Source organism: Perca flavescens, chromosome 20 (assembly GCF_004354835.1).
Source record: "Perca flavescens isolate YP-PL-M2 chromosome 20, PFLA_1.0, whole genome shotgun sequence".
Lineage (NCBI taxonomy): Eukaryota > Metazoa > Chordata > Actinopteri > Perciformes > Percidae > Perca > Perca flavescens.
In genome coordinates, this window is record NC_041350.1 from 8,380,149 (window position 1) to 8,405,558 (window position 25,410).

Here is a 25,410-nt window from a genome sequence, read left to right on the forward strand (position 1 = left end):
ATATATATATATATAAATATATAAAATATATAAATAGGTTGGCTAACGTCAGCTAATCACCCTCTTCTCATGTCATGTCTGATGAACAATAAATTACGGGAGTGAGAAACACAAGGCATTGTGAGCTAACGTTACGTACTGAGTAACGGGGGGGGGGGGGGTGACAGGCTGCGGCTGGAAATCAGAAGAAGGATGGGAAATAGTTTTAACATAGACTTGAAAATCGACATCCACCGAGCCAAAATGCTTATGTTATCATTAGTTAGCTCGTTCTGGTTTTCTAAGTGCGTCGCGAGTTATAGGAGCTTATCTGGGAGCTTCATGGAGACAGCTAAAGTTAATGATAGCTGCCCTACAGCTGTCAGAGTTAGCTTTGTCTTCATATATTACCTTCTAATAGCTGTCTTCTCAGTAATGTGACAATCTGCAAGAAACTGGTTGCTTTTAAATCACTAAAATAGTAGTGGCGACACAGTTTGGCTAAGTTATCAATGCCGTTAGCATCGTGGATAACAATATTGTTAGTTAGTTTATGACAAATTATTTCGGCTGTGCTTTCTAACATGATGTCAGTGTGTTAACCGAGCACCGTTAGCCTTTACAACAGAGCCGCTTCATTACACTTGTTAGATAATGTTTCGTTACAGAGTTCTCTGTTGATTTTTGTTTGTCGCTGTGTGCATGGTGGAAAACAATGTAAACAGAGAGCGGCGTGCCAGAAATGCAATGTGCCATGACGTAGGTCCCCTTCAAGGCCAGGCTGATGTTGGAAGTCCCTCTAGTGGACAGAACGTGTAACAACAACCACATGCTTAAAATGGCATTGACGATCCATAAGCCTGAGTAGTGTAGTACATATTTATAACAGGCTGCATATGAGCATTACATATTTGAATATTGAAAAAAAATAACAAATGAAATTGAATGATATTATAGAGGAAGACTGACAGCTCTACTCCACAACAGTGTTTTTTTAATTTCTTTTTTACAGTAGAAGTGCATTTGCTACAACCAGACTGAACTCCAAATTGTTCCCTTACCCTAGTGGTGTTTTAAAGTGTTTTTGAAAATATTGGCCTGCTTGAAATTGTCTCTGCTGGCAACACTTTACCAAACTCAGAAGAGATGTTTTTGAAGAGACAGAGCATTGCTCAGTATGAAACACTGATGTCGGATCACTTACCGGGTGCCCTTGGAACCCAACCAATCGTGAGGATCAGACTGACAAATTGGATGCTCGACATTGCAGTCCATCCAGGTTTCAGCAGTAATGTTAGTCATCATTTGAACTGGCAGCAACAGAAACAGCCACTCTAGATGAATGCTTTTTCCTAGCAAAATTATTACATCCCAAAAGCTCATTACTTCTTTTCCTGTGAAAGCACAATTTCTCTCCATAACTGAAATGCAGATAATTAATAAGAAAATTGTGTATATTCTCATTTTGTTGTTCATAGGTACACACAGGCACACACGCATGCTAAATAAATACCAGCTTCTTCCAGTTATTTTGTCAGAGAGAGGGGATTTTGGCGAGAGAGCCTTACGTGGCCTAATACTGGGATCTCAGTTGCTGGGCTTCAACTCTAATAGGTACTACACAGCAGGCGACTTAAACATCAAAAGGTGTTGTGGTGAGAGCATCATAAGTTTAAGTTGCTCTCCTGAGACTAGTCTCATGCCATCTCTTGTCCTTCCTGTGTACCATTTCATCAGTTTACTACTGCATCTGTCCTAACAACAACAACATAATTAAAAAGCCCATTCTGCAAGTATCTAATCACAAACAGTGTTACAATCACATTGAGCAGCAACTCAGAGGCTATGAAAGCCATCATGTGAGTTGTTCTGTTGTAGGAATGACTTTGACTTTAGCTGGTGTCAGATTTGCAGCCCAGCTCTTAAATTAATAAGTAGTCTCAGAGTCTTCATAGCCGAGCAGAGAGAGAGAGAGAGAGAGAGAGAAAGAGAGAGAGAGGTGCTTCACTGCCTGGTGTCTTCCCTGCTGCTCTGTGTTCACAAGCCTCAAATCAGGATTTAGTACTGCAGTGTTAAGTCCTTCCACGTCCATCTGACAAGACTAATCTTGTGCTAATTACAGTGAAAGAACTCCAATTAGCACCCACACATGGGATTACACAGAAAATGAGGAGAAATGTTTGTCACCTGTGATCCTGTCGCTAAGTCCCCTGCTGCAGTTGTGAATATGATGATAGTAGAAGCTAATACGAGTAGCTCCCAGTTCGGGTTAGGGTTAACCATAACCATTGTTATAATTTTCTTCATATCTGTATATTTAAGTTATATTGATGTGAAAGTAGAGTGGTGTGGAATGTTGAAGTGGAATTAATGTTGGACAAATAGAACTGTAATGAGTCTGTGTTGCACACTGAATTTCAGCCTCTCTGTCATCTTTAAGTCTGTCATCTTTAAGTGCATGTGTGACCGAATACAGAATGTGTGCTTCTACGGCTGTGTGCTCCATGAAATGGTAAATGTTCTTTTTTTATCTTCATGTGCAGCCAAAAAATGGATTTTTCATACCTGTGGGGCTGTGGGCCCTGAAGGCCCGACTCCCACTCAGTGCCTCAACTCCTACTGGAACAGCAACGTCAACGTGACTGTAGGCACCCGAGGGCACTTAAAAGGCATTCAGATGTGGAGTGTCCCAGAAACTGGCACCTACAGGTAGGGCTGTTGCCAGAGTAAAAAGCCTCAGAGCACACAACAAACAGACCTTAGCATTATTTGTACAACACCCACTCTGTGACAGTTGTATGTCTTTCTTAAGGGCCAATCATTAGGTACATACACTTGGCCTCATGAGCACCCAACATACAAACACATTAACCAGACACTTAACCTCTGTTAGGAATCCACACTGTGCAACTCACATTTTTCACAATAATGCAGACTCTTCCTCACGCCCACCTCCACTCCTCCGTGCATCAGCAGCACATCAATCTTCCACAGGCAAACAGAGAAATATCACTATCAGATTCTTGCAGGACGGAGCAGAGGCTGAAGTAATGGCAGCTAAATAGCATGAATAACTCCACACCTTTGGACTCTGAAATCCAAAAACCACCCACCTCCACATCTATGTTATTGGTCTTTTAGGCTTCGAAATACCTCAATAATCAGCCTTAGCACCCTGACCTCAAACTGTGTACGGCTCTGGGATTAATGCTGTAATATCCACACTACCTTGTACAGAGATCAATATGCCTCCTGTGGGCCTTCATGACAACATAAGGCGTTTTATGAGGCGTTTAACTTGGATTTGACTTGGATGGTTCATACAAAAAAAAGTATCTGAAAGCTTCTAGCCTCCCACGTCAACACAAAAGCAAACAGACACAGACACACAGACACACTTCTAAGCTCAGCCCTGCCAAAACTCTTGAGTCTTAAAATACCCAACTAACAACAGCGTGGACAGCTCCGTCTTAACACATGTCCCAGAGTTTTAGAAAAACACCTTCTGTCTCCGCACAAGCTCCAGAATAGTGGTCTGGATGCTGCCTGGTTTAGCTGGCGGAGCCTGTAAATGAAGCTGACAGACGGTCACAGAGATGAATATGCGCTCTGCATCTCCCAAAAGTCATTAGGCAAACAGCTGAGGTAGCTACTGAGCACCGGGCAGCGTTCACTCTCTCCCCGCAAAGCTCGACCACCGGGGAAGAGAAATATGGAAGCGCCACCAAAAACCAATCAAGTTCTGTGTTTTTTATCCTGGCAAGAACGCTGGAGCATTTGAAATGAGTGTCTTCTGCTAAGAAGGTGTGTGTATTTGTGTCTGTCTCTGTGTGTTTGTGTGCCCATGCACTCTGTAGTCTGCGCTTGGTTTTCTGTATGTGTACCATGCTAATTCAAACAGTTTATATTAAAACCCCCAAGGGTGAATGTGTGTTTCAGTGTTTCCAAATTAATTTTAGTTATTTAATGTTGTGAACTCATGAAATCACAGGTGGAATACATGGTGCTGTTCATGAGCCTCCGGTTATTTCTGTACAGCTTAGGATAGCCCATTGCCCATAAAAACCTCTCAACCAGATGGAACAACAAAATCAACCATCCTTTTGTTTCCTGTATCATTAGGATAATTATCCTGCTAATGAGTTGTTTTATTTGTGTGTAGTGTGTGGTTCTGTGTGTCATTTGTTTCTGTTACACCGCAGGATCACAGCCTACGGTGCAGCTGGTGGCCGAAGCGTGTTGGCCATGAGCAGGTCCCATGGTGTCTACATCACAGGAGACTTCCTGCTGAGGAAGGGCGAGCAGCTCTTCATCCTGGTGGGACAGCAAGGAGAGGACGCATGCCCCAATGTAAGTCTATTATCATGCTGTACATAAATGTTAAGTAACTTACCCTGGAAATCCATTTTGTTCAGGTCCTATCCCCTGACTAATAGGCTATACTGACCCTAACCATTCAAGGTTAATGCCGAACCTCAACCATCTTTGCACATGCATAGAACAAATCAGGCTTTAGTACAGATCCGGCAGTGACATGGACTACTAAAAGTGCATGTTAGATACTTTGCCCTGTGTGCTTTTACCATGTTGTTTCATGCAGTCTATATAATTGTGGACAACCCGGTAAAAAAATATGCCTACTTTATCACCAAGGTTGAAATTAAAATAAAAAAGGAAAACAAAATGGTTGTCACATTGAGAATGGCTTCTCACGCTCACCCTCCTGTCCACTCATATTTATCGACATGAATCCCAATAAGTCTGACTGTATGAAAATAATTAAGTTTATGCAAGAGCATATCAGTTTTTGTGAAAAGCCAAATGGTGTGCCGCTTTAAATGTTGCTGCCGCAAGGAAATGTGTAATGGCATTATCTCCTTTACTTTGGTAAAGGATGCTAAAGGAGATCTTAAAGGAAGCATTGAGGCACCTTTCTTAGCATTTAGAGAATTCAACCAGCTGTCATCATGGCTGCCACTTAGATATTTCCGGTATATTTCACTAGGAACCTTGATAAGGAAAAAAGACTTTTCGACTGCAGATATGGTCTCCATCTATGTAGACGGATACAGAATTGTATTCCATCGAATTAATGTAAAACTTGGGGGTGCCATCATGAAACCAAAAATAATTTTTTTTTGTTTTCATTCAGAGCAGATTTGTATGTTAGTGATGTCCAAATTAAACTTTATAAACCATTTGCTGTATTTGTTGACCAAACTAGATGGCACTCTTGGTTTAAAGAAAAAGGCTCAAGGAATGGAAATTCTGTGTGCTTTCTAGCCTATGTAGGACAGAGAGCACCATCTATTGGGCTCAGAAAATAAAGAAAATGCTTCATGAAGCTTCATTTGAACATCACTATTGTATGCTGTAGCAGACCAAAAAAGCCATTTAGTTTCAGTTGGACTTTAATAGGATAAGTTTGACATTCTAAAATTCAAAGAACCGAGAATCTGCTAATCCTCCTCATGGACCCTGACCTCGCTTTGGATACCCTTGTTCTAAATCGTAAAATGTTATAGCCACCCACAACTGTTTAAATCTGTGAACAAAGCTCGCAGCAATCTTCCTGTTGTCTTTCTTGAGCTTACTCAACATTACATTTTGCCAGGGGTGGCTGTCATCCATTATTCTCTGGAGTTTCTTCACTGGCTGCAGTGCAGCATGCATCCCCTCACAGTTCACAACACTGAGACTAAAACCCTCACAATCCATCTAGTCACCAATGAAACCATCCATCATCAGCTATTTAAACGTTTGAAAACTAAGGCCTGTCCCGTCACTGAAAATATAGTGAAAATGGGTTATAATGCCAAAGTTTGGCACTTATCATTGCTGCTTATGTATGTTTTTTTAGAAGAAATTACCAACAAATTCTGAAATTGTTAGACAAAACACTAAAATTCATTTATTTTGTGAAATTTATACAAGGTTGTATAGGTATTTTTATGTCTTTAGAATAGTACATTGCCAATGGGGGAATCAGTCTCTCTATTTATAGATATATTGATGTACACATTAACACATTTATGTATCAATGTCATAAAATGCTACTTTTTACGATAAGAAATTGAGTCCATATTAATATCAGCCATGTGTTATGCAAAGACAGCTACAATATGTTCACACTGAAGTATCTTCTGCATAATATATTAGTCTTATTAATGTTCTGCTTAATTAAGTAACTGGTAATAGCACTTATCTTAAAAAGGCAAGTGCTACAGAGAGAGCATAAAACAAGGAACATTGACACCATAGAAGTAAAAGTGCAGAAGAGAAAAAAGAAATCTGGTTAAAAATGAAAAGCCTTCACATGAAATCTAAATGTTTACATGACACTAATAGTTTTAAGAAGTGAGTTCTAATATGGTGCAGATTTAGCAGCGCTTATTGTATTACAGTGGTTATAGCAGGACATGAGGCAGCTCAAGTGCTTGTTCTGTTTTGTGGCTTTGTTTGTTTGTTAGGCAGAATGTGTAGCTTAGCAGGCAGGGGTCCTCCTCACCACTGTCTCCAGTTATTAGTTTTTAACACAGTGTGTCTTGAAGTGCTCAGTGCAGACAGCAGAGCGGGACTGGGCTGTTCCAATGCGAGTCTGAAGTCGTTTAAGGTTCCTCTTATTTTCCCTCCAGTTCTTACGAGAGACAGCGACTCTCTCCAAAGGGTCATTCTGAAAGTGATTTGTGCTGTAGAACAGTGTTTTCTCACACCTAGCCTCCCCTCTGGTGAGGGATATGATACACCCTTATCCACCCCTTATCCTGACAAATACTTTCCGTGCGTGTCTTTCTCCTTCTAACACAGGTTCTCAAGCACACACACACACACACACACACACACACACACACACACACACCTACCTACCTTTGTGTCGTTACTTCTCTCTCAGACACAAACTCAACATAAAGTGAGAAGCTACAATGACAGAACAGGCTGAGGGGGAGAAAGAGTGAGGCAGACTCTTTCAGAACATTTGAATGCACTACCTTTTCCCCCCTCTATCTGTCAATCGCAGTCACTAAAGTCCCGCCTCCACCTCCCTTCCAGCCTCTCACAGCTGCGGTTCTGACAGACAAGGGAGTCGAGGGAGAGATGAGCGACTGTGAGTGTGTGTTTCGGCGTTTGAGTGAGATTCAGACAGAGTGAGGGGAGAAAACTCATGCCCTCTCTCTCTCTGAGTAGGACTGGCTCCGGGCAGTTCAGCATGATAGCGCACACGAGGCAGACACATCAATTTACAAAACCTCAGCTGAGGCAGAGCCCCTGCATCTAACATCACTTGCCAACAAAATGTCTAGTTCCATTTTTATAAAGGCTGTATTTCTGGGACAATGACAAGCTGACTGCCAGACTGTTGCTATTGGTCAACAAGGTTAATCAAGTTACAGTAAAAGATATTGACAGTAAACAAGGTTAATCAAGTTAAAACATATTGACAGTATAATCATTTTTGACTGTTTCAACATACAGTTAAGATGACAAAGATGACTTTTGTTATTGGTATGCAGTTAAAATCCCATCAATTGACCTGGTAACATGAACTTGAATATATTATCAAGTATAGTAATAAAGATAGGCCGGTGTGACAAACCTGAACCTCTATCAATGCGAGTGTTTCCAGTGGTGGGGGAGTTATTGGATATAACATTCATTTATTGTCAATTTTGTAAACAATCAGACTCTATTTACACATCTGCAACATAATTAACTATACAGTATATACAGTATATTGAATTAGTTTTTGTCAAACCCATCAGCCTCATTTACTCCAGTTAGGTTTCAAATAGCATAGAAATCAACTCCAGAGATGTCTTATTCAGCCAATAACATTAATCCATCACTATGAACAGGAAGCTGTTCTACAATAGTCAGACAGATTTACAGTCATATAAACAGGAAATCAGTAAATACTCCAATCTCACTGGAATTGTCTTATAAAGGGAACATTGGTCCTTGCCTCTCAGTTCCTGTGTGCATCTGGATATTTCTGTGGTATTTGCTCACCATTTTAATGCTAAAGCTTTAGACTCACAGCAGCTGGGGGTTTGGCAACTGCTCAGCCTTCTCATACAGTGATATCCATAAAAGCAATTCTTTGGTGAACTGACATCTCTCTCCTTCCCTGCAGTCCAACTTCAAGCTAAACAGGATCTGCCTGGAACAGAGCGGCGCGATGGTGAACAAAACCCAAGTGAAAGGGGGCGGAGGAGGAGGTGGGGGGGCTACTTATGTGTTCAAGGTAAGAAGGTGCTAGAATGACACACTCAGGGACAGGGAGATATTTTTATGTTTAATATTTTGAAACTGCACGTAGTTTGTAAAGATTTTGTATGATATGATGAAAATATGTGTCTCATATATAAATTCAACCCAGTCTCTCTGTTGCTACAAGTACAATACATATAACAATGCAGGTTTTGGGGATATCAACATGTTCAGTACCACTGTATCATTCAAGCTATTCATTTCACCGAGAGTTGGTGTCTCTACTCTCTTCATCGCCAAACAGATAAGTAGGGCTGGTTAATATAGCGATATTATATCGATATTGTGATATGAGACTAGATATCGTCTTAGATTTTGGATATTGTAATATATTAAGTGTGGTCTTAAAGGCTGCATTAGAGTAAAGTGATGTACTTTTCTGAACTCAACAGACTGTTCTAGCTGTTCCATTATTTGCCTTTACACACGTTGTCATTAAATTGACATTTCTGACGATTATTTATCAAAAATCTCATTGTGTAAATAATATTTTGTTAAAGCACCAATTGTCTATCCTACAATATCGTCACAATATCAACATTGAGGTATTTGGTCAAAAATATTGTGATATTTGATTTTCTCCATATCGCCCAGCCCTACAGATAAGCTGACTAACATGCCAATCTTCCATAACCCAAAGTATTCTTTTCCCGAAGTAATAGTTTCATATTTTGGGAAATACATGCTTTGCTTTCTTGCAGAGAGTTAGATGAGAAGATTAATGCCACTTTTACGAAAATAAAAAACAAGCTTAGCTAAGCTTATTGTTGATTCTACACTTAGATTTCTGTAGAATAATCAAACATATAACATGTTAACCAGGTTTGGAGTTCAATGTAATTAGCATTATTTATGTTAATGAGAGAAAAGTTTTTTCCAAACGCCCCATATTCTCTAGTGAATGACCGCATGGCTGAACTTCACCACCAAATCACAAGGTGTGCAGTAAAATATTGCACCAGTGGCCAGGTTAGCACAGGTTAGTACAGCGGGCGCACATATGTGAAGGTTTGCTCCTAGACACAGCAGCCGCGGGTTCGGCTCCAACCTGCGGCCCTTTGCTGCATGTCGTTCCCCCCTCTCTCTCCCCTTTCATGTATTTATCTGTCCTGTGAAAATAAAGGCCTAAAATGCCCAAAAAAATAATCTTAGAAAAAAAAATATTTCATCAGCGATACCTGTTAATGAGTGTGTGCGTACTAGGAACTCTATTTTATTTATTTATCCACATTGCTAAAGTTAGTTATTTTAGAGAACCCACAAAAACTAATTCTAACTCAAACCCTGATGTTTTTGAGCTTTAGAGCTGCTGGTAGGCAGATTTTGTTACCTTTAGACAGATCCAGGCTAGCCATCTCCCTCAAATTCCAGTCTTTACGCTAAACTAAGCTAAACAACTGATGGCTCCAGGGACATAATTACCATACACACATTAGATGGTATTAACCTTCTCATCGAACTCTCAGAAAGAAAGCAAATAAGCGTTTTTCCCCAAATCCTGAACTACTCCTTTGAAGAGCAGGTACCACATAAATCTAACCATAAACAATAATTACCCAGGTCGACAAAGATGTGTATTTTCCCCTCATCATCGCTGCTGGGGGAGGTGGTCGGGGCTACAGCAGCCTATCGGAGACCCAGCTGGAGCAGATGGACTATGACCCCAGCCAACCGGGACGCAACGGGAAGTCAAACGCTGCAGGTAAACACAGCTTTCAAATGTGTGTTGGTACCATTTGAATGTGTGTGCAGCTGATTGTGTGTTGTGCATGTGTAGGGAAAATCAATATACTGAATGTATAGTTTGTAGCAGTTGTGTGAGTGTTAGTGAGAGAGCTTGGTCCAGGGAGAGACAGTGTAGTTAGTGTGCATGAGATGAGCAGATGACTAATACCCCATTACAGAACTGTAGTGTACTGTATATGGCTTATCTTTCCCCACGTTATGGTGACAATGGCACCGTTTATTGTGTTCCCCTCTGCATGCACACAAACTAATAAGCTGAGTTTACTGATAGCCTGAAGTGGAAGTGCTGATTTGCATGTCTACCTGTACTTGTAAATACATCCATTTATCCTGGAGGTGTTTATTTCTGTCTTAATGCATACATTTTGTTGACGTTCCATCTTAGCGTGCCAGTGTTGGTGTTTTGGTGAAAACAAAATACAGCGGGGCCCTATCATGATTATTAATATGGAGCACAGAACTACATGCTCTATTCTACCAGTGTAATGTTACATCCATGCACACTGTACATTGCATTATTTATGTGCTCAGTGTTGACTAACAGCCAAGAAAACATAAGATATTGATTTTTGCATTTTCACAAAGCCCAAGGTTTACTTTTGAGGAAACTTAGTGAATGAAAAATGAAATATTCAGAATGCCTGGGGTGTATTGTTGCCAGTGGGGTGAGATGTCTATTTTTCGTCATTTGTTTGTATCTCTCAGGGGTTAGAGAAGGAGGGAAATGAAAGAGGAAAATTAAATTGGCTACTGTTGGGGAATATTTGAGGGATTAGTTTTAACTTTATTAGCTATAACTTTTATCTTGTGTTACCAGGTGTGTGTGTGCGTGTGTGTGCGTGTGTTTGTGTGTGTGTGTGTGTGTGTGTGTGTGTGTGTGTGTGTGTGTGTGTGTGTGTGTGTGTGTGTGTGTGTGTGTGTGTGTGTGTGTGTGTGTGTGTCTGCCTATAGACATGCTGCATTTCTGCAGTTTAGCATTTTCCCCACTCCATTTATTTAACCCATTTAAGAGCTTACTGCCTCTCTCTCTCTTTCTGTCACACACTCTGATTCACTACACAGCATATACAGTAACTCCACATCATATCAAAGATGTTTTGTGTTTTGTGACAGGTGGAGGCGGAGGTTGGAATGACAGTCTTCCTGTCAGTCAGGGTGGCAGACCGCTGGTGCTCGGAGGCCAGGGAGGGCAGGCCTGTCATAAGTTCTGGCAGACCCGCGGCGGCTTCGGGGGCGGCGGGGGTGGCTGTATATCCGGGGGTGCCGGCGGAGGCTACAGAGGTAAGTCCAAAAGATTGGCAAAGTTTTTCTGGAACATCCATAAAAAACTGAAATAAATACAGAGTTTAAGGCCAATTAATGCTTCTGTGTTAAATTGACGGCATGGGTACCTACGTAATCTACGTTAAATCAGACGCCAGTACGGTATATGTATACGTTAGGCCGGCATACATCATCCGGGATACATCATCCGAGGGAAGGTCTCATCACCACACCCCTTTCTGGGGGAAAACGCGTTCCCCCTAGACGACAACAGTGTAAAGGACTGTGGAAATGTAAATCGCTGCAAACTTTTACTTTAAACTAATAGAGCCTGATAGATGGGCTTTGTCTCCAGGCTATAGGCCAGACCGGCATTGCCGAGGCTCCCTATGAGAGGGAAGAATTGCGTTGACCCTTAAGGACAGAAACAGGAAAATGCCGAAAAGCTGTTGTGTAGCGGGTTAATCGAGACTTTCACACTGATATATGAGACTCATAAGATACGTGAATATTTTCAGTCAGTGTGGTAAATGATGCTGGTGACAGATACTACTGATGGATAGCTAACGTTAGCTTAAGTGGGAGGCTGCTAACAGTTTAGCAGCATCAGACTGTCGTCTCCAACTAAATCTCAGTTTATAGATCACAATTGGTCATTAATAACAGGTTGATTAATTACAGACGACACTCAGCCTAACAATAGTGTTTTAATCAGATATGTATTTCCACATAAGCAGTATGCGGCCACCATGTTGGGTCATTGATCCACTGATATGGGGGAAGATTGAGGGCACATGGCGGCGATCAACCTTAATTTATTAAGGTATCGTGAATGCTCAGGTTCAGACAAGGTCACAAGATAAACATTAGAGATGTGTATAAAACAAACATCAGTTTAACAAGATATAAATCCACACACATTTGTCAAAATTATGATCCAAACACAAGTCAAAGTGCATTGACTTCTATGGGATCGTCTGTTCTATCCCCCAAAGGGGGGCGCGGCCTTGAGTTTTAGCGAAGCACCCGTATGTCCCTGCCAAAAGTATTGACTTATTGTCTTAGTGACAGTGGCTCTCCGTGGTGGGATAACTTGTTAATGTTACATAAAGTTAGCAAACACCAGGAAAACACAGAACAGAGCCAGCTCCTGACCCCACAACAGCTGCAGCTGCATTTCAACCCAAGTTGCTAAGCTTGCTAGCAACATTATTGTTTGTTAAAGAGGTGCTATGCAGTTTTGGCCATTTCTTCGCTGTTTTCTCACTTTTTGCTTGCACGTTTCTCTATAGAGCTCCCCCTACAGCTTCTGAATAGATATTTGGTAGCTCCTATGTTTACTTGTGTCTGACTCCTTCCTTGGTCAGTCTGCCGTTTCCTCTTTCTCTGTTCCTCCGACAATGCTTTCCTAGCTTTCTGCTTCTTTTTTGCCGGCCATGACAATAGTGTGAAAAACTCCATCGCTACCTTGTTAGCGGTTCCTGAATGGGCGTATGTGTTAGCTAACGTTAGCCAGTTTAATGTTAACAGTAACATTACAGTTAACAGCCAATGTTTGCATCTAAATCTAAAGTGTTCATGTAATTTCATACATTAGCAGTAAAATTAATTAATGCATAATAATCGTGAAACTGTTATTATTTTTCAGTCTATATTCGTACCAACAACATTTCTAATCATTGCATCCCTAACGTGGAGATCAAGACCCTACGCTGTTGCCTGACGTGCACCTCTCAAAAAATTGAACTACACGTCACAGCGACACACACTTCAACAACTGCGATTCGTCTGCTTGGCTGTGTCTTGGTAGCGTTGCATTTCCCCCCGACTCATTTCCTGGTTCTCCTTCTCCATAAACGCTTTACACAGATAAGGGATTAGGTCATATCCCAGAAATAGTTGCATGTCCTGTCCCTCTAACTGCTCAATCATTTGAAATCACTCTGGATTAGACCATGAATTGTTCAAACACAGTATTAAAGTATGACATCTTGTATCTCCTTGTACTGAGTGTATATCATTAAGCTTTAATGATCCACAGTAGATAACTGGGGGAAGTACAGCATAAGGCATGAACAGAAATTACATTGACATTTTAAATATATACATATACATACATATACAGTATATATATATATATATATATATATATATATATATATATATATATATATATATATATATATATATATATATATATATATATATATATATAAAAAGAATGCATTGGGAGGCAAAAGGATGAAATATGTAAATACAAACATGTGCTGTATATGGGTACCAAGGGAGGACAATCAGAGTAAATGTGACTGGGGTTACAGCAGATGACACTGCAAGACACAAGTCCTGTGTGGACAATCCAATCCTTGTGTTTCTGTCTGTAAAATGTGCTTTTAAATGTTTTTGTCCAATTCCCATAGAATATAGCATGTGTAAATTAGTATATGGATGCACCAAGGGTTTGTCACTGTGTTTTGGATCCTGGTGTCTAGGTGGTAACACCTCCATAGATAACAACGCCAAACACGACGGAGACGATGGCACGTCCTTCCTCAGTCCAGAGGGAGAGCCCTTCCTCTACCCTCTGAAAGGTAATGTGACAAGATAGACCGCCAAACTAGTCAGCAGTCAACGTCTGCAGTCAAGTAATTTTGCTTAAGATAAGATAGACTTTATTAATCCCGCACTGGGGAAATTCCTGTGCTACACCAGCTCAAAGAAAAAATTTACACACATCAGAATAACACAAATACACATTAGGTAGACATAGGTGAAAAAATAATACAGATGAGTAAGGTGCGGATGAATAGAAATGAAATATTGCACAGTTGGAGGTGATACATAGTAATAAATAATAAAGCGTAGTGCAGAATATTGTCCAGTGATGGCTCATATTGCAGAACCAGCTAGCAGTGCTACATTATGATGTTGTATTAAAGAGTCTGACTGCTGCTGGAATGAAGGACCTGCGGTAGCGCTCCTTCTTGCACTAAGGGTGTAGCAGTCTGCTGCTGAAGGAGCTGCTCAGGGAACTCACAGTCTCATTTAGGGGGTGAGAGGTGTTGCCCATGATTGATGCCAGCCTGGCTAACATCCTTCTCTCCCCCAGCTCCTCTATGGTGTCCAGAGGGCAGACCAGAACAGAGCTAGCCCTCTTCACCAGTCTGTTTAGCCTTTTCATGTCCCTCTCTGTGCTCCCAGCTCCCCAGCAGGCTACTGCATAAAAGATTGCAGACGCTACCACAGAGTCATAGAATGTTTTTAACAGAGTCCTGCACACACCAAAGGACCTCAGCCTCCTCAGCAGGTGGAGACGGCTTTGGCCCTTTTTGTGCAGGATGTCTGTGTTTTTGGACCAGTCCAGTTTATCAATCAGTGCTTAATACCTTTGTAGTGTTTATAGGTGAGTCAATGTGTTTGTACTTCACAGAAATTATTAGAAAAACAGTTTTTGCTGTTGACATTTCAAATGAGTTCTTGTTGTGATACACACCCGGTTTGCTTCAGTGCAGGCTTTCACACATGACTAAAATAGCTTTGTACAGCAAGATGAGAATGAGTTGGTTCTGCCTATCACATCCGAGAAAAGGATATTGTAAAGATGTGCAGCAGATATGGACAGCCACGGAGGGATGAGAGTCGGACAGAAGACACACCCCGATTATTTGATTAAAACGCCTCCAGATGGAAATAACTGCTCAGTAAATCCATCTAGTGTACACCTGTTGACCCTTCTCTGCTCTATTTACATTTACATGACAGGTACTAAAAACACAGTCTGACTGAAAAATTCAGCTGCAGAAATGTCCATCCATACATCATCTAAGATTCCCTCTTCACTCAGCTATAGAGAGAAATAGGAAAATGGGAAATAGAAATTGAAGTGCTTCTTCCATTTGGCTGTAGCAAAGTACGCACTTTGAGAGTATCTCTCTCCCATTGAGCTTTAATAGGGGTGATGCTGTCTGGTGAGGCTGCGCTTCTTCCGACATCCACACTCCTCAATTTTTCATCGAACTCACTTAATTTCCTCTAGACTTCAGAGGGAATTTCAGCTGTGAATAAAACTGAACTTTTACAAAAGTTTCAAACTACAAAGTTTCAAACTACACAGACTTTTTAATTTATTAAAGTACACCTTTTTCTCATTCCTCTCTATTTTGGTCCCAGCTGGTTAACACACTGTTGTGTTTTTAATTAAGGAAGAAGAAATTTGAGTGGTATGCATGAAAAGAGAGAGAAAGTGACATGATTTATAACCTGTAAATTACCCGATGGCCAGAATCATTATCATAACATGCAGGGTGGAATACTAAGAAGTAATATCTTTAATTTGATCATTTAAAAAAATCCCCTGTGTAAAGGTGTACAGGTTCAACCCTTGTGCATCCCTTTTAAAACAGTTGTTCTGTCCTTCATGTCCACTTCAAAAACTGCCATAAAAATATAATTTCCCACTTTCACGGAGTTAATTCTTTGAACCAACTTCAGTCCTGATCATTACTACCAAATAGTTCTAATGCCATGTATTGTAAATGCCAGAGGGAATTTTCTTTTTCCCCCCCACAGTCTGGGATTTGTCAATGATTAGCAACAACACTGATTTTGATAACATTTTGTGCAGTGTCAGATAAAAAAAAACATTTTTTACTTTAGAGCAGTTTCTCATAAGAAAATATTTCAAAGGGTGTATATTATTGAAAAACGTTTGAGAACCACTGCCTTAGAGGACAAAACGCTCCTTTGACTGGTTCTTTATGCATTAACACAGCCAAAATGATCGAAATGTCCTTAGCGATGCATAGGGGTTAATGGGCATTTGTGGTTTGAATCTGTAATCACAAATGGCTACACCAGTAATTTCTTCCTCAGCTTGAACTGCACAGGTAGGTTCTCGAGCTGAAATGAAAACAGCAGGTGATGCTGAACAACCCTGCCGTGTACATTGAAAGACCTAAAAGATGATAAAAAATCATACCATTAATGTTGACATAGGCAACCGGAATGCAACAGAGTGCCCTAATCCACTGAATGTAGGCTGCTTCAAAACCAGTCAGAAGGAAGAACACACATAGGACTACACAGTCATCCAGTCGTACTGCCACTGCCGTAGGCGGTAGTAGGCACATAAGGAAACATTCATGTCATTAAAGGGTCAGGAGAACTTCAATAATCTTACTCCACCTACTGTATATGAAAGAGAAAATAAAGTTTCATGTGCATGTCAATTCAAGCAAATCATTATTTAAAAAGCTTAGGGAAGGAAAAGTATGTATCTGTATAGGTATACTTGTCTAGCTTTGATAGTGGAGAAACTGTTTCAGTGTTGAATAATATTAAGAAATTTTTATTAAATGTAATAGAGAAGACCTCATTACCTTCCTCACACCAGTAGGAGTGTTCAAAAAAGAGAATCACACCCACCCTTTAGTATGCAGTCAACATCTGTACTCAAGATATTAGTATTCTTTCCTTTGAAACCTTTCAACGTTTTTTTGGGCTAGATTTATGTATTTGTACTTAAAGCTGATAACAGGATGATGAGAGAAAATAGATTCTGCAGATGAATGCACTTGCTTTGCTTACCAAACAGTACAAGCTTCCACGGACAGCCCATAACTAATTCATGTTAGACTGATTTGTCCGTGCTTGCTGTAGTTTACAATTAAGAAAATTGGTTCTTTTTAGATCTAAATGAAGTAATGGATGTTGTAAAAATGTTTCTAAAACAATTTATGGTGGTATGAGCCGTTGTGTCGTGGAGGGCAGAGAGTCTGCAGGTTTTCTTCCAGCCAAAACCACAGCAGATCGTTTCACTGATTAACACACCTTCAGTTTGAATTAGTAAATTAATTCGGTTTAAGGTAAGAGTAGGCTGGAATGAAAATATGCAAGTTCTCGGGCCCCCACGCAACACAATGACGCACACTGGCTCGATTCATCTCTTATAGTTTGTATTGGCTGGGTAGTACAATAGTAAACCATTGTTGGTTTACAGGTTTAAGGCTTTGGATTTTTATGTTCACATATACTGGATGACCACTGCAGTAATCCTCCATTATTGACCAGAAAAACTAAGGTTCAGTCGTCACATCTATAGTAATAACCACATTTCCCATATATATAAAACTTCCAGGATAACATTTCTTGACTGTGCTGTAAACTAGGGTTTTTCAAACACCTCCACCCATTTGCCAACAAACCACTATTTGATAACATTTATTCAAGACACACACCTGATAATCATACTGGATTTTCTTTCTTTTCACATCAAAGAAGTGCAAGGTTGTAAGGTCTTAGAGGGATGTGTGTTGTTGATGTAATAGTGTGGTTGTCACAATCAAACTCTGTAATTACATTTCAGCCCCACATATACCGGTAGATGCACTGTATGTTGGCAAATGCTTTTTGGTGTCTAAATATTTTTGGCATATTATTACTGCAAGGCATGGTGAAATGAGTATGGTTAAATCAGGTGCATGCAGAGGCAAAGCACAGCGCAGGTATACGTCATCATTGCTTCTAGCTACTGTATGTTACATACAGCTGTTATCTCATTCAGTGTTTCCCACAGAATTAGATTCTGTTTGCGGTGGTAGCTGACTCAGGGGTGGGGGGTCCACGTGCGGAAAGAGGTGCAGAATTCTTATATTAATTGTACTGCAAATATATGTATAACAGCTTAAATAGACAATCTGCCCACAATCCCATCATCAAGGCTATAAGGGTGCAGGGGCAGTTACAGCACACAATGTAATCTTTCAACAAACAAAAGATAGCTCTTCACCTCTTTGTGACCTTCTGCATGCAAGACAAAAAACTGGATGACGTCTCTGCAACTTATTCTGGGGGGGGTCAAGTCAACGCCGCTAAAGCACTCAAAACTTTGAGTTTCATGCGTAGGCTACTCCCATATGCAATGTTGGGTGACGTTACTTCTTGTTGACGTTCGAAGTATTGTCAAACAAAACGAGAGCTAGCTCGCCCCTCCCTCCTCCTCATCCCTTCCCCTCCCCCTCCCTTCCGTGCTTACGCGCACTAACCCCCCAATCCCCACCCCCAAATCCTTCTTGTCGGTTATTGGCTGGAACACTGTTTATGTTTCGTGGTGCAGGTTGGCGCAGTTTGTTTTTGTTGGAAAAAAAAAAAGGTTATGAAACTGTCTCAATTGAATACTGATAGATTAAGAGGACAGCGTAGCCCACTGCGCAGACAGACAGCAGTTGGAGCTCTTGCGGACAGAGAGCTCTGCGTTAACAGCAGCGGTTTCTCGCGGTTTTCTCTCAGCTAACCATTAAACTCCGGATGGACTCGTCTTCTCTGCGGGGAAAAAGATCGATGTGGGAAAAAGCAACTTTTTCTGTGTGTTAATTTGAATAAATAAGGTTTAAGGCTCATACCGCCACCTACATTACTGTATTGGAGCATGTACAATAATCAATGGCATTAATGAATCTGCACGTAGGAGCTATTCACAGTCAGGTCTGTTGTTTGTGAGAGAGTACGGCAGTATGGCGGTCAACATTGATTGTGTGGTGGGCCACCACAAATACATCAATGTATGGGAAACACTGTTGTTGGTTGAGATTTGAAAGGTCTGTGGCAACTGAGGTCATAGTTAAAATAATTTGAACTTTGAGCGCAGTGCTTGGTTGCAATTCCTCTTAGTGGTGTGCAACCGCTCTCCCCATAGGAAAACAATGGCACAGCCAGCACAGAGCAGTTTTACCACTGATTATGTCTGGGCAGTGTAAGGTTTTGTTGTGTCTCTTCAGTTTAATTGGTTTTAAGCTTTCATGGGCAAGCACTTCTGAACAAATAACACACTGTGGATATTCCACAATGTTTTTGGCTATGAATGTAATTCTATATTACAGAAAGTCCAGCTGATATTTCCAAAGCTTGTTGGGAGGTCAGGGTTCTATTGTCATTCATGTCCATGCACACTTTGACTCTCACAAACACACTCAAATAAAATCTATTCTAAGGCAAATTGTATCACTGGTAGAGGTGATCTAATGTAAAACCCATTGCCCAGTCAAAAATATGTTAATTTAGTGTATTGTTTTCTCTACAACCATCTGGCAACCCCCAGAAATTGTCTTGTGAATCTCTTAGTTGAGACTATATGGTTCATGTAACTGGTTGTAAACTGGGTGATTATGCTGGTGAGAATTAAACCTAGAAAAGCCATCCTCGTACATTAATTAAGTTTTAATACATGTGTACATTTTAACATCCTGGAGATCAAATCAAAACTCTGTTCATTGTGTGTGTGTGTGTGTGTGTGTGTGTGTGTGTGTGTGTGTGTGTGTGTGTGTGTGTGTGTGTGTGTGTGTGTGTGTGTGTGTGTGTGTGTGTGTGTGTGTGTGTGTGTGTGTGTGTGTGTGTGTGTGTGTGTGTAGCTATGGAGGGGGATGGTGAGGTGATCATCAGTCCAGTGCAGAACTGCAGCCACTGTGAAAGCGGCGAATGCCACGAGACCAAGGACAGTATCGTCTGCTACTGTGATGATGACCTGATCCTGGCACCAGACCAGGTGTCCTGCATCAACGCTACAGGTCTGACATATAGTACTGTACATACACACACACACATACTTTACAATCTGTAATGAAGAACCTTAGTCCTTTTCTCCACACAAGTATATGACATTAATCCAAAATGAGTTAAGCTGAATGTAATTGTACCTGTAATAGACTGTGACTCAGTGAATAGATAATGAATTAATCTGCAGATGTAATTAAGCCTGGGAGGCTCTGTACTTTATTGAATCTTTATCTAAGGAAATGCTTTTTTTTAATAGGGCCTTAATCATTCATAATAATAATCAATCTGTAGGATAACCTAACCTGTTAATGAAAATGAATATACCTATTGCAATGTCAGCTGGTTGAGTCCTGCTCTGTGATTTATCTCTGTGCCACAGTCAGATAAAAGCTCTTTATCCTATCATGTCAAGGACGTAGATTAAAAGACTTAACCTGTATACTCATGTAGTGATATTGTACAATGGATTCTGAATGATCCTAAATTCTTGTGACTGGCAATAGATGAAGTCGACCTTGTCTAAAAATCAGTTTTCACGTGTGCCGTGTCTTGAGTTAAACTGCAACAAAGGAATGTAGACAACCTCCTCTGGACCTAGAATTGCCTCCTCAATAATGATTAGTAATCTCAGATGAATCATGAGTATATGAATGTAGATCTGAAATGAATTAATATGGCAGGATGTCACTTTATAATTTGAAGCAAAATAACAGGGCTATTACCATTTCAATGCTATCTTAATGACCTAGAGTGTCTCCTTGCCCTATGATTTGCAAATCTGCTCTCCGTAATGACAAGCAGTAGATAATTCTATGATGCTAGGTCATAAAAGGTCACCATCTCAATATGGTCTCTCTCGGTGTGCAGATTTGTTTCTCAGCTTAGACAAGTGAAATGAGATCTTCCCTTGCCATTGAAAAGGGAATTGACATGCACCGGTCGTCGCTGCTCCTAAGCTCTGTTGTGTCATCGCTTTCACATCATTAATTAAGTGGGGGATCAGAGTGGCAAAGTGAATGTTAATACTCCTCTGGGGAAGATAACAACTGTGCAACGCTGTTGTTTCCCCTTGTCTTGCAGAGGTGTCCCTGCTACCTCCCCAGCCGTCTCTCCCCAACCTGGCACTGGGTCTGTCTGTGGGCACCTCGGCCCTCATCGCCGCCCTGCTGCTGGCTGTGTCAGGAGTCATGATAAGTAAGTCAGTAAATCCATATTCGCACTGGATTAGTATTACCTGGTGACTTCTAGTCATTTGTAATAATTACGGAAGTCGTCTGTGATCTTAATCCTGTTATGTCTGTAATTTGTCAAGTAAAAATTTTTCTTTTCAAACGAGGTTCCCACATGATACCAATCCTGTGCGAATAGGGTTTAAGGATAGTTAAATCACAATATGTCTTACAAATTAACCCTTGTGCCTCACTGTAAAAGTTGCTCTGATGAAAAATGTCTGTGTAAAAAAATTTTCACTGAGTTAAATCTTTTAACCAACTTCAATCCTGATCATAACTACCAAATATTCATTAATTTTCAGAATTCCAACACATTAAATGCCAGTTTATACATAATGCCACTGTTGCAGGCATTGATTGTGATGCATCAACAGTGCTCCATAATACAGCAGTCATGCCCCTGGTAGAAACCAGGAAAATGGAATATATTTGCCCCATAGGGCAAACATGAGACATGAAACATGGCTGTCTGGTAGAAAATAGTAAAAACTACAATTTTGAAGCCAGGACTCTAGATTGAAAGCCTGATATAATAATGCATGTTTTTATGTTGTAATAGCCATGTCTATGTCTATTTTAGCTACACAGTTTATTATAGACCTATTATAAGAGCTGAGGTTAAACTTCCAAAATTTGAAAATCAATTTCACAAAACGTGAAAAAAAGAAAAATGTGTTCTGTTGTATAAACTATTTATTTTTTTCTAGTCTTTTTTTTCTTGTATACCTGATAGTTTTACGGCTTCAGATCACTAACAATTACTCAGATTAAACAATTGGAGATTGGAGGGGAATATCACTTACTTACTGTTTACAACTCAAATACATATGTCACTTGTGACAAATGGTCATAAATATCCACTGTTGACAACTACCAAAATGAACATGGAGAAAGCAAAGTAGTTGTTACTGAAACTAAAGAGCCAAACTGTGCTGCTTAATGCCTGAGAGGTTCACATTACACTAGTTGTTGTATTTTCTGCTTTTGTCTTCTGTTTGCACAATAGACACAACCCTCTCTCTCTCTCTCTCTTTCTCTTTCTCTCTCTCACACACACACACACAGTTCTCCAGTGTCTGTCCAGGTCCCTCTCAGTCGGCCCTTAGCAGGTTGTTGTCAGAGTGGGAAGTGAACCTCGCGGCCAGTGCAGACATCCGTCTGCTTGACTGCTTTCAGGCTATTACAGCCAGACAAATGCACTCATTGAGCCATCATCTCCTCCACACATACCCACGCTCACTCTCACACTCGGAGACATCCAGATTCCCACCTACACTCTTGCAGACACGGCGGGAGCTGAAGGGGTGTGGGACTACCTCTGTGATGAATGAAATGTGCTAATGATGGATGAATGCTTAGCTGGCGGCTGACAGCACTCGTACATTAGAAAGCACTTGGTAAATAAATAACTCCCTTACACACACAAGCATACACACATAAACAATTCTCCCCGCGACTAATGTGTTCCCAGCTCAGGTCGAGGCTTTGAGCACTATAAAGTATGTAGTTTTGTGTTTGTGTGAGAAAGAGAAAAAGAGAAAAAGCAAGTGTCCTATGCAGTGAAATGCATTTATTTGCAATATGAAGGGATGTATAAGCTGTCTTGGTTTTGTGCATTCTCTTGCCATACATGTGTGATTGTGTCTAACATGTACACATCATTCTGAAACATTATGTATCTAAATATTTTAGAAAGACAAATCTGGCATTAGATAGAGAGGAACCAATATTTCACAGACACAAAGGATTTTTTTTTTAAGTTCTTTAGAGAAATAATAACTGTAGACTCTTTCCATTTGGTATGCTTTGGCTGACAGCAGTAATTATCGACAAGATGGGTTCAAGGTTTTGTTCGCTTTTTAAATTGTGGATACCTCAGTAGTGGAATGAAACTTTCATTTTCATCTCACCAGTGTACCGACGTAAACACACAGAGCTGCAGTCTATTCAGCTGGAGCTGCAGAGTCCAGACTGCAAGCTCAGTAAGCTGCGGGCATCCACCATCATGACCGACTACAACCCCAACTACTGCTTCGCCGGCAAAACGGCGTCGGTCAACGACCTGAAGGAAGTACCGCGCCGCAATATCTCCCTCACCAGGTAAAAGAGCCGGGATCAAAGGTCCACAACCAACATTCTTGTTACTTGGGACATTTTGATCTCATCATGAACAAATTCAGTATGAGTTGAATACACCTGTCTACATCTGTGGTGAGATGTGAAATGTCTGACTTCAAGGATAACAGTATCTGAGCATACATGACATATTAAGCAGTTCTGTAATTAATGAAAGTCCACTTGTACAAACTGTTAAAATGGGCTGGAAAGTAGCAGTTTAAATAAAGCCTGAAATAATAAAGTGGGAAGTCTCAGTGGGTGTACTGTGGGAAATGATTTTTTTGCAGGGCTCTTTTCAATTTTGAATAAATCCTTCATGTGTTTATAGTTCACCAGTTTATCATTCTGGTTCCTAATCTTTGTGTCATTATTTTTTTTTGTGGACCCATGAATATATTCCACCATCTAGATTTAAGTCATGAATCGATGCACTGGCTGCAAAGGGTGCTGCAAAATCTAAACTATAATTTTGTGTCAAAGTACACCACTTTGATATTTGCTGCAGGATGTCACACGGAGACCGTTATTTGCATTTGTGGGCTGAAAAGCAGGTGAACCACTAATTACAAAAAAAAAAACTGACTGACTACAGTAGCATCTCATTTCTTTAGTACTTAGCTCCATAGGTGATCATTCTTTAGACACAGAGGGTTTATTGTTCTACTGCTGGCTGCTTCTAATGTCTTCAGTCTAGATATCTCAGGTATTGGATGTCCCCCCTGTGTGAAAGTTTCAGCTTAATGTCTAAAATATAAATGTAATTGTAAATAATAAATGCGTTTGTGTGCCTTCAGGGGTCTGGGTCATGGTGCTTTCGGTGAAGTCTATGAAGGGCTGGCAGTGGGAATACCGGGTGAACCGAGTCCACTGCAGGTGGCAGTGAAGGTGAGTTCTCACCCAGTGTTTTTTAAAGATCATACTTCTATAGGGGCTTCTAAACTAATAACACATCATCCACTTTAGTACTAAGAATAGTAAAACTTAAAAAAAAATACTTTATATCAAACGTATAACAATTCATTTTTTTAAATTTGTTATTTAAAATAGACCCTTCCTGAGGTTTGCTCTGAGCAAGACGAATTGGACTTCCTCATGGAGGCTCTAATCATCAGGTATGAGCCATTTGGACAATTGACTAAATTAAAAAATAAAGCCATTTAATAATACACGTTTCCCATGCTGTATTTCTGTCCCTGCAGTAAGTTCAGCCACCAGAACATTGTGCGTTGTATTGGAGTCAGTCTGCAGGCCATGCCCAGGTTCATCTTGCTGGAGCTGATGACCGGAGGAGACCTCAAGTCTTTCCTGAGGGAGACCAGACCCCGGCTGGTGAGACACGCTGCTGTATCACGCTCAAGTGCCTGACTAGTGCATTTCTTTTTTTTTTAACACTTTAAGCTACAACTGCTGTTCTTGAACACACTATGATCCAAGTTAGATCAGTCAGACTTTCATCTACATGTTTTTCTTTCCAACCACAATGGGTACTACCTCAGGCTTTTTCCAAATCTGCCTCTGATATATTCATTAATATTGCATTCTGGGTATTTCTCTGTTTGATTAGGAGCACCCGTCCAGCCTGACCATGGTGGACCTTCTCAATGTGGCCAGAGACATCGCCAAGGGCTGCCAGTATCTGGAGGAGAACCAATTTATACACAGGTACTTCACCAGATGATCATATATTTTTGCATATGAATATGCAAAACCACCAGTGTGTTGGCATAAACGAATACAGCACATGAAAGGATGTATTATATTCTGCTGCACTATATTCATCCTACCTAAACAGATTAGCGAAACAGAGGAAAACAAACAATATGCAATACATATGGTTATGCATAAACATATGGATTGCAAATGTGCAGAGGAACAAACCCTTTTTTTTTGCCGTCTTCTACTCAGAATTATTAACTGACTGCATTTGTCCAAGCGTAACATATGGACTCTGCATGCCTTTCTTTTTTCTTTCTTTTTTTTCTTTTCTTATAATAACAGAAAGGACAAGTGACGGGTTTAGCATCAGAGTAGCCAGAAGGGGTAGCCGGCTTGCCTTTTTATGGTCTGTATCCAAGGCACAAATGCCCTTTTGTATCCATATTCACAGCGGTTGGTGAACCGGAGGATGTGACTAAAGAAATCCTTCTTTTGAATCTGTCTTGCAAAGATCTCCTTCATGGATGTCTGTGAGGAAAGTCAAATACATGTCAAAAAAGGATCAGGTCAAAATTGCTCCCACAATTACATCAAGACA

The 25,410-nt window shown here is 40.5% G+C and overlaps 1 protein-coding gene across 1 annotated transcript in view; it reads left to right on the plus strand.

The window, feature by feature from the left end:
• alk (ALK receptor tyrosine kinase) overlaps positions 1-25,410 on the plus strand; it is a 250,536-nt gene that overhangs the window by 212,136 nt on the left and 12,990 nt on the right. The window contains exons 12-24 of the mRNA XM_028566318.1: positions 2,523-2,688; positions 4,182-4,329; positions 8,111-8,221; positions 9,808-9,949; positions 11,107-11,274; positions 13,749-13,847; positions 19,662-19,817; positions 20,887-21,000; positions 22,952-23,138; positions 23,951-24,041; positions 24,204-24,268; positions 24,356-24,485; positions 24,721-24,818. Of these exons, the coding sequence (XP_028422119.1) occupies positions 2,523-2,688; positions 4,182-4,329; positions 8,111-8,221; positions 9,808-9,949; positions 11,107-11,274; positions 13,749-13,847; positions 19,662-19,817; positions 20,887-21,000; positions 22,952-23,138; positions 23,951-24,041; positions 24,204-24,268; positions 24,356-24,485; positions 24,721-24,818 (1,675 nt within the window). The remainder of the gene's footprint in view (positions 1-2,522; positions 2,689-4,181; positions 4,330-8,110; positions 8,222-9,807; positions 9,950-11,106; positions 11,275-13,748; positions 13,848-19,661; positions 19,818-20,886; positions 21,001-22,951; positions 23,139-23,950; positions 24,042-24,203; positions 24,269-24,355; positions 24,486-24,720; positions 24,819-25,410) is intronic.